Here is a 16,135-nt window from a genome sequence, read left to right as displayed (position 1 = left end):
AAGAAAGAGAGTACTTAGTATGGAGTTAGAACTGATGTTCTGGTCTATAAAACCTATAAAATGAGGGGGTTGGTTACAGTGTGATCTCTGAAGTTCTTCCCAGCTCCATGGTTAAACTGTAAGTGTTATGATTAACTTTGCCTTCCAGCTTCACCTAGCTTATTTCAGCTCTGGAAGTGTGCTTGGCTTCCTCCTTCAGCAGGGCATTTGTACATGCTGCTCCTTTTGCCTGGAAGCACTCAACTCCTACACATGCTTCAATTCTCAGCCCAAGCCTCTCTTCCTCAGGGACACCCTCTCTGCCATCCTAACACCCCATCTGAGCTATCTTCCTTTATTAAATGCTAGTATGGAATATTATTCCTTGTCGTCAGAGCACCAATCTCTATGTAACCCTGTCCTTGTTTGGTGTCTTGTTTGCTCACTGAGTGAGCCTGGCAGTAAGTAATCATTAAATAACTATGGAATGAATGATAATCATGAGAACAACAAAGGTAAACAACAAAGGTAAACATTTATGTTTATGAGAACAACAAAGGTAAACATTTATGAAGCTCTTGCCATGTTCCAGGCATGTTCCTGAGCCACCTGCATCCTCTCAACAATGCCATGAGGATACTACCATCCCTGTTTTACAGATGACAAAACTGTGGCATGGAGGGTTTCATTACCATCCAGCATCTTTGCTAGTAAATGGAGGAGCCATGATTTAAACCTAGATTGTTCTACCTTCAGAGACCACTTTAGAAGTTCTGTTTGCTATGTCTTTAAGTTCCTTGAAAGGAGAAGAAACTAAGACCTTTGTGTTCATGTGTGTGATACAGAAGGAATGGGAATGGACACAAAGTTAGAAATAATTCTAAAAGCAGGACCAATCATAGACCCTTGCCAGTGGCTTAAAAAAAAGACTTTTCTTTTTTTTTTTTTGAGGACTACTTCTGGACAAGTCCTTACCTGTTCCCGTGGACATGGGATGCACAGAAGGCAAAGCTGTAGTGGAGGAGGGTGGGGTCAATCATGGCGCCATTTTCCGCCCGTTCAAGCAAGTCTCTGAGGTAGCAGAGATGTCGGTGACACCCTCGGACTCCATTTCGGGCGCAATACTCGTCTAGGACAAATACCTGGCCAGGACTGAACCAGCCCTGTTTGGGGAATAAAGGAGAGACTTTCTTTTAAATACAGGTTTTTGTTTGTGGTGGTGGGTTTATTATTTATTTATTTATTTATTTATTTATTTATTTATTTATTTATTTATGAGAGCTGCTACAGTTGGGGGTGACTGGAGAAGGGGGTTCAAAAATTGCCAGAGCCAACACATTTTGATTTCTTCTAAGTGCCAGCCACTGTGCTGATCCCCTTGTGAGCGCTGGCTGCTTTAACCCTTGTACCAGCCTTGTGAGGTAGGTCCTGTTATCTCTGTTGGATGGGTGGGGAAATCGAGTTGAGGGAGGACATGGAATTTCCCTAGGATCCCAGAGCTAGTACGTGCTGGAGTCTGGATTAGCTGACAGCATGATTCCAGAAACAGAATCTCACCTGCTGCTTTAACACTGGGCCATACACCTTCCAAAAGCATTGGAGTGGGGACAGGGTGAAATCTTGGTTACTGATAAGAGGAAACAATAACATGAGGTCTTAAAATTGGTATCGTGCTTTACACAAAGAACTTTCACTTGAGCCCCATAGCAATCTCCTGAGGTGGGCAGGGTAGGTTTATCTTCACCTTATAGATAAGGAAAGAGATCAGGGCTGCTAAGTGACTCGCAAATAATACAAAACAGAAGCAGCGCTGGCTTACTCAAAGTCTTCTGTTTTTCCTACTCTGAAGCATTAAGAAATATTAGGATTGGTCTACATACATGCCAGGACTTCATAAATTCTTTCACTTTGAAAGACAATCCTTTTTAAATTTTAAAATGAGGATAATGACACAACTTCATAAAGAGAGCAACATGACTAAGTTTTCAAGGTATGAATCAGACATGATTCAATTAAACTCAGAGGTGCTTCTGACGTCCTGGCTTAGCGTCTTGTTTCATTTTTTCCTCTGGCAATTATTTGTTTTCTTCTTATTTATTTGCTCGCTGTATGACCAGATGAAACTCTGCTATAAAAGAGAACCTGGATGGGATCTCTGTTTCAGAGCAGACTGGGAAGCATGATGGCATAGAAATCACTGCCTCCATGATGCATTTAAAAAAATAGATGCTCAGAAAGGCCAAGTGGCTTGCCACTCAAGGTCACCCATCAGCCAAGCCAGAAATCAAATCACTTCTTTTGGTTTTAGTACCTTTCAGAAGCAAAAAGATACAGGTTTCCCTCGTTATCTGAAAATGGAGTGTTCCTACAAAACCTTTCATAAGCCAAAATGGTGTCAAATGAAGAAGCAATCACCATTTCGTAAAAGTGAAAATCCTCTTTGGATCTCTTTTGGTTATTGAAAACAAGTACTAATATAGGTCTTTTCATAAAAGCAAAGTGGCCTAGAGTGAACTTTTGGATAGTGGTGGGGGTAGGGGGGCAACCTGTAAACCAATTTAGGTTGGTACTTTGTAAGCTGGGAATTTAGAATTGTTTTAAATATAAATTTAATTGTACTTTGAGGGTCCTCTCTGAGTCTTGTGAATATCGCTCTGTCTTGGGAGAGAAGAGGCAAAAGGAGAAAGTGATGGTGGGTTTTGCGGGGGCGGGGGGTGGGGTGGGGAGGCAGGTACAGGCCACAGAAGCGCAGTGAGAGAGGCCTCTGCAGTACTCTGATCTTGTATTAGTGATCTGGGGACTCTTCGATTGACAACATGCAGCTCAGCAATACATCCAACGAAAGACGGCATCTTTCCTATTTCAAATTATAAGTTACTGCAGAGGGCGGGAGAGTAGTCGAGGCAGTGGGCTGCCCCTATAGGCAACTTCTTTGCCACTCCATCTGCTACCCCAAATGCTAAATCTTAGAAACAACACTGCTGTGAAAGATTAAAATATATTTTCTACGACTCAGATGACACCAAGTCTTTTGTAGATGCCAAAATAGCTGCTTTGAAAAGAGTTGAAGAAATATCAATTAGGAACTCAGTCGAAGACACAGAAAAATTTATGTATCCCTGCTGGTCGGTCTCCAAAACTAACTGAAAAAAAAAAAAAGATTGTAATAATGAGAAAATGAAATATATAGAGGCAGAAGATAAGGTCCTTTTAATTGCTGTTATTTTCTGAAATTTGGGGATAATGATTAATAGATCCAGGTATACAAATGCAGAAGGAAACTATTTTATGATATTTGTAATTAATTTTGGGTTTTGGAGCATATTTTTAAGCCTATACATGATTAATAGGAAGCAAGCTTCACAATTTCACTTCTTGTTCAATTTTTTTAGAGGGCATTTGCTAACTCTCCTTAGTGACTGAATCTCTTAGCGAAAAAGAAAATTGTTTTTAAAATGATGTGAAAAAAGTCTTGAAAGTAATACACTTTAAAAAAAATTCCTCAAGAGAATAGGAATTAAGATCAGCAGCATAGTCTTACAACTTTCATGAATGCAATTTATAATTACATGAATAATCACATAATCATAGGAAACACATTTGAGAAAAATTGCCTTGCAATGCAAGGTAAGCTTTTTTTTTTTTTTTTTTTTTAAGTCAAAGTGAAGTGTTCCCTTCCAATTTGGCAAAGTTCAGATTCTTCTGATGAAGTGATTCTAAACCCGAGATCATCAATGAATCTTTTATGAGACTCAGATTAATAAATTATTCCGTATAATCCCATTTCTGTTTTAAAGACATTTTATCTACTATTTTTAATAGTTTGGCTCTGGTTAGAGGAAATAAAATGGAATTTAGAATAAAAAGTAGAATAGATGTAAGAAATAGCCATGTCATTTAGAAAGGAAACAGATTTTCGTTATATTTACATAAATGTCAATAATATGTTAACCTTAGTAAATTATATAATATTGGCAAAATACAGATATATTAACCTTAGTGTTTAGAGTCAGGGCTGAGGCTTTTCCTCTGTGTAAAGTCATTTCATTATTTCCCCTCACCGTTCCCATCTATAAAGTGGGATTAATATCATTTACCTTTAAGAAATGAAGTAACAATTTACGGTTTATAGAAGGAAATAAACGGGGTCTTTTTTAGGCTTCTGAATTTGATTAGTATAAAGTCCAAAATATATCTTCAGAAATCCAATAAAGATAGAATTTTTAAAAAGACATAATAGTTGTCCCTTGGATTTAAATGATTCAAATCTAGGCTTAGAACAGGATTTTAAGAAATGTTAACGCTCTTGCTGGAGAACTGGACTTCCAAATGTCTAAAGCACCATAAAAAATTCCCCCCAAAGGGTGAAAAATGCTTTGAATATTATGAAAAAAATTAGAAGCCATCCAAACAAACAAACCCAAACCAGTTTAGCTTATGAAAAGCAAAGTGAAGTTTATTTACAAATCATTTTAATTTTTGAAAAATAAACAAAAAGAACACATTCATTTCTGAGACAGAAGCACCGGGTCTTATCAACTGAGGAGGGAAAGGAGGAGGAATCTTAAAGTCTAAGAAACCGAGGCAATTTTTACAAGTTCTCCACAAGCAGGTGCCAAACTCGATTACCCTCTTGGGAATATTTCTCATGTAGCAGCTGAAAAGGGGGAAGCTTAGCTAGGGAGGCTGGGGAATTGGATCCGTCTCTACTGATAACTTCCTCCCGCTCTGTCTTCTTTCTTTGGTAAGTAAAACTATCTCCACCCAGGAAATCAAGAACACATTTTTAATTGTTAAAGGGGCTCTGAAATGGAGAAAAAGAGCTTCTGATAGAAAGGTAGAGATATTTTTTTATTAAAAAAAAAACAAAACGTTATCAGGTTTAAATTGCTGTAGACCAAAGAATATACTTGCCAGGCAAGAATACGAATCATTAAGTCTGTGATCCAAAGTAAGGCGTTGCACCATCTCAAAGAGGGAAGCGTGGTCAAAGTTACAGGGGTTGGAAGAGATAAATTCATCCATGCCATGTTTTTGAGCTCTATCTGCGTCTGTTCATTTATACATGTAGAGAGAGACACAATTTAGAGAAACACATCACATTTTCTTTGACATTTCAAATACACAGGAATTCACTAGGCATTATGAACGCTAGCTGCTCCCCCCGCTCCCGTTGCCTCCCACCAACATCCGCAAGATACTCTTTTTACCTCCCATTGTCAACTTGCATCACTCACTGGTGAGTTTATTGCATTTAGGCAAAAATATATTGGCATCAACATGTTTATCAAATGATCACAATTCCAGTGCATTTATGTTGTTCTTTAAAAACTAAGCACACGACCGTAACTTCGCCTGTATTTCACCAAACACTGAAAGCAGATCGGATCTTTGCTTATAAAAGCCTATTTAGCTTTTTTTTTTTTTAGTTTTTTTAATAGATTCTGCCATTCCAGTGGTTATGTCTAGAGCAATTTCTCTATAATTATTGGGATTAGCTGGAAAAAGGGGTATGCTGATTTTCAGCAACGTGACAATATTTGTATCCTCCCCTTCCCCATTCCCGTTGCCAATTTGGTTTCACAAAAGATTTGGGTCCCAACCCTCCAAAATTAAAAAAAAATAATAATAACAAAAGATTTTCCTTGAAACCTGGAGAATAAGTTAAATGGGAATTTAGTTTGTGATAGCCAAGGTCATTGCCTTATAGTGTGCTTACAGTTAGCAAAGCTTATGGAAGAGACAAACAGATTTACTCAGCAAGGGCTATGATCTGCCATTTATTGTGAATTAATAGTCTCAATGTATTCACACTTTTTCTTACAGGGTGAAGGCTGCAAGCAAAACCTCCTAAGGGCTAACTAATTAATCTCAATATGTGTAACTAAAATGCTCTATACTCAATCGGCAAAATAACTCAGAATTCAACTCAAGGGAGACCAAGTAAATCCCGAAGAGGTAGGAATGAAGATCCTACGCATTAAAGGAATCAGCTCACTCCACCTCATATTTACTCACTCTCCTGATATGCAGACTGCAAAGAAAAAGAATCTTATATCAAATTAAGCCAGAGTTTATTCATCCCCTTGCATGCAGTATTCTACCGGATTATGGGGACCTGCCAGGGACCAGCGATGCTGTCTGGACAGGAGGAAAATCAATTTCTGACTTGGGAGGGTGTTTGGATATATTTTCATACATGGCCTTCATCCCAGGCAGTTTTTCCCCCCGTCCATACTTGGGGTATGACTGAAAACTTGAGTTTTGGTAGCAGGGTGACGTTAAGAAGATGATTTCTTATTACATTATTGGTTTTGTGTATCCTTCAGACCTAAATCCATGGTATGTCAGATTTTTGCCCTCTTACTGTTCGATTTTTTAAATCTCTAGTCATTTTCCATAGAAGCAGCAAGCGGTCAGTGTTTGAACAGGATGTGTTGTTTATGTCCTAGACACACAGAAGCAATGGTTTCCAGAAGACAAGTTGAAGAATGTATATTTTAATAGCCAAATTGTTCCATTAGGATGATGCAACATAAGCTTTTGGAATGGATATCACATGTACGGGAATTACACTAGAAAGAATTCTCTTTGCTCTGTTAACTGCCTCGGGTTTGTCTTTAAGAAAGTGCTTTCAGTTTCAGGTTAGGTGCTTTATCTACGAGGATTTCTTTTGTTGGCTCTTTGGGCTCCAAGCTGTATTTCTCCTTTGACTCAGGACGGTTAGGAAGAGAGGTGGCCAGGAAGGTGATGCTGGGGAGGAAGCCATCTGCTTCTGGAGTGTGTCTGTGTGAGGCTCCTCTGGCCCGAGGCACTCGTCTTAAACCTGCTACAACTTTAGCTCTGCACCAGCAGGAGGACAGTCCTGCAGTCCAGGGGACACTCTCCAACCCACGGGACAGATTATGCCCTCCCACCGCCCTCCGGTCAGTCCCAGGTCCGTTGAATTTAGGAAAAATAACAGTGGGGTACACAAATTGCTCATCCTATTTCATCCTCATAAAAAGCCTCACCCACCTTGTGCCTCCCAATTTTAACAGATAGATGAGGCATTTTGGCTAGCACCAGCTTCTTGCTCTCGAATTTCTCAGAAGAGGCTTGCAAGCTGACAAATCGGCCCAGGCCTTACTTTGCCAGTTTGGCTCGCTATTTTATTGCTCTTCAATTATGATGGTGCAACTGGTCATTTAGCTCAGAGAGAAGGGGGCTCTTTCGTAGCTGTTAAGAATATGACATGTTTCAAGTCTCTTTTTCGTTATTTGTTGAACCTCTTGAAAAGTTTGCGGTGAACTATTTCGCCTTGCTGTCTGCCCACTCAGGAAACAGATCTGAAAAGACAACTTGGCTCCTCTGAGGGACCTGGATAGAGACCCACTCCCCGCCCCCCTGATGCATCACAATACAGCTTCACGGGGCTAATTCCTGGCTGAGAGTACATCTAAAGAACAATTTCGCTTTTACTTACGTTTTAAAAAAGCAGGCTTACAGAAAAATATGCTTAAAATCAGCCTGCTTTCCTTTTCAGAAAGCAACTCTGTCAACATAAAAATTCCTTTTTCCTTCTTCCTTTCTTCCTTTCCTCTCTCTCGGTCCACATGTAGATGAGCCTGGGACTGCTTTAGGAGATCTGGACTCTAGTTTGAGCTCTATTTTTAAATAAGCTGTGGGATGGCGGCTTCTTGCTCTCTCTGAGACTCAGTTTCCTTGGGTGTAAAATGAGCCGAATTTCCACTTCCCTTGGTGGGGTCACTGTCATTTAACCATCCTTAAGATCCCTTGCACAACTTCCACATGTGTAAGATGGAGCTGAATGCAATGGGAATTTCCAGCAGGTGAAACGAGCAGCCTCTGGATTTTGCTTACACAAAATCATCACTTACTCAGATTTAGGCTCATTATCTTAATGATTCCAACAACCCAAGAGTGGTTAAAGGGTGGTTGCCTCCCATAAAATCTTTGAGAGTTTCACTGAGCTTATTATATTCAGAAAAAGAAAGAGGAGCGGGGGGGCCAGGGATGCTATTTTAAGGTGTCAGAGGAAGGGATCTGATTTTTAAGCTCCATCCCAGCAGGGATTTTGGTACTTTTGCTCTCTGCTGTATTTTCAGCACCTAGAATGGTATACCTCAGTTCCTGGTACATAGTAGGCACCCAAAACGTACGTGTTAAAATAATGAATTTATTTCATTAAAATAAATAAATTCACTACTTCAACAAATATTTTCTATTTCTTGATTTTATGAAATGTTGATATACTAAATTCAATGGGAACGGTGTATTTGAGCTAGGTTAGCAGGTGGTTAAGTGGGTGGGCTTAGGGGGTCACAAAGACTGCATTTGAGGCCAACCCGGTCATTACTAGGCATGTGATGTGAGGCAGGTTGATTAGTATTTCTGAGTGTCCTTCTCCTCCTTTGTAAGCTGAGAATAGTGTTTGAGTCTACCCTTGGAAGGTTACTGAGAGGTTCTGCTGAGGACTTGTTGAGCACCTGGACACCTAGCACATAGTAAGTGCTCAATAAACCTTAGCTGTGAGCCAGTGGGCAGGTTTCTTAGTGCTCCCGAAGCCAGATTGTTTAATGTTTTCAGCAAGCCAAGGATGTCTCTGCATTTATAGCTAATGTTAGTTGCAGGTTGCTTCTTAAACCAGATTGCTTCTAGGAAGCTGGGAGCATTCCCAATCTCTCTGCTTTATGCTTCTCCTCTGCCCCTGTACCACTAATTCCCACGTCCTGTCTCTGTGTTTTTGCTGGTTATGTTCCAATTTCTCAGTGGTCAGAACACCCACACACAGTTGAATCCCTTGATAGATAATATGTTCCTTGAGGGCAACTTTCTGATCTGTTCTTTCCCCTGCCAGCTCCCAGAGGAGCCAGGTCCCTAGGAGGTATTCATTAACTGACTTTTTCTGACACTTCCATCCCAGGAAACTTCCCATTGACTTTATTAAGGAGTCACACACATGGGAATTCAGATGGCATCTTGCAAATCCAAAAGTGGGAACATGTGCTCTTTGGGGGAAAAAAAATCTTATAGAAGGAAACAGAATTCTAGGTGCAGGTGTCTTTGGATACCATTCAGATTGTCTGCCTGTGTCTCCATACATGTCTAGGACCATATGCATTACATATGTTGTCTATTTTAAAATAAAACACTGCAGTGGTCCAGCTGTTCCAAATTCTGTTTCAAAGAACTTGTGGGTGCTTCCCAAGCAACACCATATAGTCATTCTTGCACGGCCCCAGTCTGTTCTTCTACAGTGTGGAACATTACAAAATAGATGCTCCTTGCAACTCCATTTCCCCCTGTACAAACAATTGGAACTGGTTGGTGAAAAAAAAGAAAACTCCAATGCTGACGTTAGCAAGGGGAAAACAGCCCAAAGCAAAATATGAGAAAGTTACTTCCTGAATTCAGGACACCTTGGGATTGCTTCCTGTGCCAATGTTTGGCTTGTGTCAGGAGAATGAAAATGAATTTGAACACTAGGGTGAGCAAAACAGAATTAGGAGGGTAATGTGGCTGCTGAAATCTCCAATGATGTTTGGATTATCTCTGGCTTTGGGAAATGTATACCAATGCTCTTTTTCCTTTTTTTTTTTTTAAAGGTTTTTATTTATCAATGCTCTTTTTCATTAATATGTCTTCTTCTTCTTTTTAAAGAGATCAAGGATTGATTGCATTTTAAGAACTGACTTCAACCTTTACCTTTTCCAGACCTGGCTGAATAGTTCCTAAACCTTCCTTGGTCTGCAAGGGCTCCAAATGTCCTAAAAATCGGCTGTGTAATTTTATAAGCTCTGCAGGTAGGGCATAATTCAACACATCTTCCAAACAATGCTACTTGTTTTACTTCTGGGGCTTAATTGAATAATGATTCTGAAGCCCTGTATAGCGTGGGCATAGACAGGACTTCTGACTAACCTTGGATTAATAAAGCTGATATAGGTACCTAAACTACATTAAGAAACTTAAAAGTCTTATTAATGGTATCCACGACACAGAAGCAGGCTGATGGACACAAAGACTTATGGAAGGCAGGTACACTTTTGAGTGGAAACTCATCAAAACTTTACCCCAAGTTTACTCAGAAATAATTTTGGTTTGGCATTTAAGGAATGTTGGGAAAATACTGGTTTCTAAAGTGATATGATTATGTGGATTTTATACTCTCATTTCATCTACTTTATTCAAATTCAAGTGACGTCACTAATTGATGGCCCTACTAGTTATGTTGTTCTTTAACTGATCATGATGTTTGGGTTTACTTCATGTGTGATATTCATTTCCTTTTTCTTCCTTACAATGAGAAACATATAATATTTTTCATGATCTCTTGTTTTAATAGCAAGCATTGTTTTAGATAAGTTTACAATAAGGTCTACCAGACAAATGTAATTTTCTTGGTGGGAATAATACAGCTTTCAAATGTTCATTTTATTGAGATTTTCCTATTATTCTAACAGCTGAGGGAATGAGGACAAAAGGTCAAATCTCTTTTTATTTTGTAATATTACATTTTGTAACTTCTCATAGGCTAGGGAAAAAGAAATTCTGCTGTTGAAAATAGTTATGATTCTACCGTTAATAAATTGTCTAAGAGAGGCTCCTTTCTCTAATGAATCCTTTTTATAATAAGCTAGAGGTGCCACTTTATCACTGAAATGTGGAGCACAGTTATGGCTGTTGTTACTCCTGATGGATGCTAGAGGCAAGAGAATAGCTAATGTGACTCTAAAGTCATTGTGAACCCAAACTGCAAATTAAAAGGTGACTTTGTATCTTTCTTATATGGAAAATGTGTGCTTGTCATATCTGCTTGACAGTACAAGAGTGAATGTATGGGTTGGACAATAACGAGCAATGACAGTAGTCAACCTCATCAGAAGACATGAAATAAAGAAATGACAATGATTGATGGCAGCTGGCTGTTTACGGATTTTTCTAGAAGAGTTTTTGTTGGCATGATCAAGTAACCAGGGGATGTTGCTGAGCTCTGCACAGCAAGCAAAAGATTGGTCCTTGTATGCCTGCTGCCCTTGAGAAACAGCTTAATTCCTTCATGGTCCCCTTGACTCAGTCAAGCTACTTGCATGGCCAAGAGAGAATGGCTTCTTGGAAGTTATGAAGGGCCACGTTGCGTTTTGCAAAAATCTTGAATTTAAAACTACTATGGCAGTACACATAAGGGGATAAACATGTGATGTTTATTTCGAGTTAATTTTTATAATTCTTTATAAGACAGTTACTTTGAATAAAATTCATAGCAGAGATTTTGTCAATGATCTCAAAATGAGTAAGTAAATGATCTGTAATTTTCCCCTCTGTATTTATTACATTTTCAATTAATTTACAGAGTACTCGATGATGTCTTTATGTTCCCTGTGGCATGAGCAAAATTATAAACTTTCTGTAGTTGGCTAATTAATAACGTATCTTACTGTAAATCACTATATGACATGAGTGTCCTCAGCTGATGAGTGAATAATACATTTAAAATGTGCCTGAAGTAGTTCACAAAGAAATGAGCCTTCATTTAACATGGACTATGTAGATCATGTCATGGCGTTTGGAAAATTTTCGACCTGATTTTGGGAGTCTATTTCTTTTTTAAAAAGTCATTTACTTTTGCAACGAGAAGGAAAATGATTTACAGTGTGGTTTGGGGTCATGCAAATTAATTTGACATTGAGTTAATTCTTTGATATTGCATTCCTGCAACGTAGCAACTGCAAGTTGACAATACAAGAAGATATAGCAAAACTCTCATGAGATAAAACTATAGAAAGGAATAAAGGCAAAAGACTATTTGGAAATCTACTAGGATAGCAATGCGTTGTTGTGCAAATATATGTAAATTCTCTCAGAACAGATTTCATTCAGTCATCTATTCACCCATCCTTTCTTTCATTCTTTAAAAAAAAAAGGTATAGCAAAATCCTAAATTCCCACTATATTCACATTCTATGGTAAGCTTTTAAAATGCCTCATCAGACATTCAAAGTAAAGTAAAGTTAAATTAAGTATCTGCTTGGAGTGGTGAAAAAAATCTGTCTGCTAGCCAGGGGTACATTTATGCAAAACAAAAGAAAAAAGAAAGAAAGGGGTAAAGAAAGCAAATTAAAGAAACAGAAAGAATTAGAAGAAAGTACTATTATTAAATGGGCAGGAGGAATGATATGACCTTCTTCTAAATCAGCATTCAGAATACTCAAGTACATATTTGCCTGCTCTCTTGACTGGTTTTTCTGTTTCCTTCTAAGGTTAAGTCTTCCCTCAACACGTTGGGTGGACAGCTTTTCCCTATATGAATAAAGGAATTGTAGATTCTCTTTCATTAGTAACTCAAATAGCGAAGAGAAAGGTTTTTCTAAGTTTTAATTAAAGTTTCTTTTTTCTCTTACAGGTGTATTTTTAGAAAAATTAATACCAATACAGATGACGTCAAAAAAGCTATTGTTATCTTTGTGGTTGGGGGAGTAGCAGGGAGATATCCAAGACCAGAGGTTCAAACCCCCCACGGTATTGTGAGATTGTGAATCTGAAGCTTCTGTGAAAAAGCTACATGGACTCAATCATGTCCTTAATTTCCTGTTTTTGTGTGTGGTGGTCCCACGTATTATAGCTCTCCTTTCAAAATTAATCCTCTATTGGGTCTTACTTAGAGCGCACCCTCAAGTCAGGTAGAAGGAACTCTTTAGTGTTCAAATAATGCATTTATTTTATTCATTGTATTCTGCAGTTTCTTGAAATCTTATTCAGTTAACAGCTTTGGGTGTCCTACCCCACCTTTCTATTTGTTAAGGTATCCATGGTTACCACCCCACAGGTACAGCTGACCATTCTCATCTTTGGAATGGTAGAGGAAGAACAACAACACATTATCAGAGTGCAAAATGATCTGTTTTCAGGCATTAAGCAGTCAGGTAGCTGTGAATTCCATGAAACAAAGGCATCATTTGCCATTTTGTTGTGATGCTAATTAATATTCTTGGAATGAAAAAAAATTAGGAGATGTTAATGGTTGGCTTTACTCAGAGGATCATTTGATGCCAATATGAAAGCCAAGGAGAGGAGGCAATTATGCACACATCACATGCATCCTAGTTTCAGTATGGAAGCTTACATTTCAAACCTACGTTCAGGAAAATAACATGAAAAGTTTTACTACAAAGTCTAGACATGAGGAGATTTAAGAGGAGAGGGAGGAAGCACATTGCAGGTGTCAGATAATCTAGTCTGATTATCTGAGCTGTGCTAGCTATAGGGGAACACTTACCCTTCAGTCCAGCTAGAAGTTAGCAGGGTAAGAAGGAACAAACCAGAATAACATAAAGACTAGCAACAAGGCTCAGGAAAGCAGACAGGAGTTCTAACCTAGCAGCTAAAGTTCTTGGGTTTGAGCAAAGACTGAACAAGAAAACTTAAATGAAACAAAATAAAACAAAAACCAAAATCAACCCCCCCCCAAACCAACAGTAACCAAGACCCCACTAACTGTTGAAGACTGTTTGGGTGGTAGTAAAAATAGAACAATTCTCAAAAACATCTGACTTTGGGGATGTATGATGTGATTAACAGTTATTAGTTGAGAAACAGACATTAAAAGGAGATGCATTGCAAGTGATACATCAAGTAATCATTGACCAAAGAGCAAAGCTTAAAACGCCCCCTTCCCCCACTCTGAATGAGAATGGAGGTACGGGTTTTCACTGTTCCTCTAACACAGGCTGGACAGGAATCTGGTGTCTCGATGAGAGGCCACTTGGCATAAGAAATTGTGGCAGCACGCGACAACAGACTTGAACACAGTTTCCAAGGTGAGCAATATTGGCCTTATTAAAAATTGGAAAATCGCAAATATTTGTTTAAAAACGTTGTATAGCTAGCCACTGACTTAATTTTTTCAAGTTTAAACCAAAATAAAAGGGGAAAAATTAAATCAACAACAACACACACCAAAGAAAAACCACAAAAGAACAAAAAAGTTTTAAAGTTTGGTGGAACCCTCCCCAAATCATTGTAGAGTCACATACAAACTAATGAATAGCAGGATCTATTTTCTCGGTTTTTACAATTCCATATAAATACTCCACTCCACTCTTTCTTAGACGTGTCTTTTCATTTTAAAAATTGCAAAAAATAAAAACTGCACCCAGAAGTCTGTCAAACTGAATTTAGAAAGACCCAGATAAACTCATAATTACTCCCGAGCTTCCCAAACTGCAAAATGTTCCATTCTCAAGTTTCCCCTTAAGCAGACAGCGACATGACAAGACTGGAGTGTTTATTTTTCTCTACCCGAGAAACCTCTCCCATTTTTCTGTAGCTTCCCTTTGCCAACTAAGACTAATAAAGGGATTACAAAAGTTAACTCACTGAAACGTTGTTCTTAAAAATCATTCACTTGCAAGAATGGCAAAGACTTCGAACAAATATTCGAAACCAGGATTTGATGAAATGTGTACAGGACTAGGTATTTAACAATGACCCTTACCTTTTAGAAGTCAAGGAAACCTTTTTAAAATGCAATACTTGATTGTGTTTACTCTTTGTGTTATAGAACACGTGACTGAATGTTTATGATGTGACATTATAGTCTGAGAAGCAGCTATCAGTGATGGATCAAAGTTTGCTGTTTATTACTATGTTGTGATTGTTTTTCATTTCCCTAGAACCTTGCTTTGTTGTGCTAGGTGACCAACCTGTCCCAGTTTGCCTAGGACCAAGGAGTTTCTGGAGACACAGAACTTTCAGTGCTAAAACCAGGGAATTTGCAGGCAAATCTGGATAAGGTGGTAACTCTAAAGTATGAATCAACCCTGTGAGTTTGACTGCTACCCACAAATGAGGCCTGATCTGTTTAATAGGGATGGTTTGAATTTAACAAATTAAATGCAGCTGTAAAGTAATTGTGACATAACCACTATTCTGTAACAGATTCCAGTAAAAATTAGGATATACTCTCAAACCCCCAGCCAGTTTTTGGTTGTAATGCATCACTAACTCAGTGACCCCAGGAAATGCAGAGCTCCTTTTTCCTTTTTTGATCTTTATCATTGGTTTTATATACACCTAACTCCAAATGATCAGGTGCAGAAGGCTAGGTTGGTTAAAATTCTGACTGGATTCCTCTGCTAAATTGTGGGAACAGAAGGCTCATTTGCTGGTACTCTGGTTGCAGTTTTTATTAAGAGCCTAAACTAGCAATAGACAGAATCTGGAGTGGTATTGAGCCTCTGTTTCAGGAGTAGTGAAGTAACTATGGGATTACTGGATTCAACATTATTGGATTGAAGCTCCACGTAAGGACTGTCATTTATTACAGGGTCAATGGTGCACAGTTGTGCAGATCGGGCACGACACAACTCAATAGGCACCATTCACATTTTTGTGTGCGTGAAAAGTGACTAATGAAGTGCACAGTCTGCACGGATCAAAGTGGTAGTTTTTTGCTTGTAAAACCTGGTAGGTGTGGTAAGGCCTCGCACTCTTTGGAGAAACCTTGTTCCTCAGCAGGGATTAAGGAGACAAGAGAGAAGGTGGTTCCACCACCAGGTACTGACAAATTTCAGAGGCATGAATTATCTTACTTTCTCACTCATCCCTCAGTCTACCTCCCATGTTCTCTAGGGATGATATTATCCACCCCCTCAAATTCTAACCCTTAGAATTCTGCTTTGGATGCCCCATTTAATACAAGTTCCCTATGTCAACTAGGGTGGCAAAATACATCAAGCTGATGTGCACTCAATTAAATCTTCCTGCTGATGCCTTGTGTTCAGCATTCTAATTTCACTGCTGAATGAATCCTATCCACAGAGGGAAATCTAATCAAGAGCCCCTGTGTATTTCCATAAGGAGACCCCATCCCCTCCTTACAACCTCCTTCAATGGTCTTTTTTTAAATAAGTGTTTGGTTTCCATTTACTTTTACTCCTGAATTCCTTCTTCTTTCCTATGCTAGTGAGGAAGAAGTGAGGCTAATCACAAAGGAAGCAGTAATTTCTTGATCTGGGCAGATGATAGAACAGAAACACTGAAGGTAAGGTGGAATGACTTCAGAAGAAATTGAGATTTTTTGGAAATAAAACCAGTATTTTCCAAATACCACCTGAGATACATGTTCTATGAGGTTGATTTGGATGGTGATTAT

General features: G+C 38.7%; 1 protein-coding gene across 7 annotated transcripts in view; it reads right to left on the bottom strand.

The window, feature by feature from the left end:
- CADPS (calcium dependent secretion activator) overlaps positions 1 to 16,135 on the bottom strand; it is a 484,463-nt gene that overhangs the window by 133,319 nt on the left and 335,009 nt on the right. For 6 of the 7 annotated variants that reach the window (XM_064576385.1, XM_064576381.1, XM_064576387.1 and 3 more), the window contains 2 exons: positions 4,894 to 5,030; positions 955 to 1,142 (listed from right to left, as the gene is read on the bottom strand). In XM_064576385.1, coding sequence (XP_064432455.1) covers positions 955 to 1,142; positions 4,894 to 5,030 — 325 coding nt within the window. The remainder of the gene's footprint in view (positions 1 to 954; positions 1,143 to 4,893; positions 5,031 to 16,135) is intronic. The other variant, XM_064576395.1, reaches the window with a different exon arrangement.

The sequence above is a fragment of the Mirounga angustirostris genome, unplaced genomic scaffold (assembly GCF_029215605.1).
Source record: "Mirounga angustirostris isolate CCGP_5_RB_7025 unplaced genomic scaffold, mMirAng1.0.hap1 SCAF_1, whole genome shotgun sequence".
NCBI lineage: Eukaryota > Metazoa > Chordata > Mammalia > Carnivora > Phocidae > Mirounga > Mirounga angustirostris.
The sequence above is the reverse complement of the archived record's forward strand: the minus strand, read 5'-3'. Positions and strand labels throughout refer to the sequence as shown.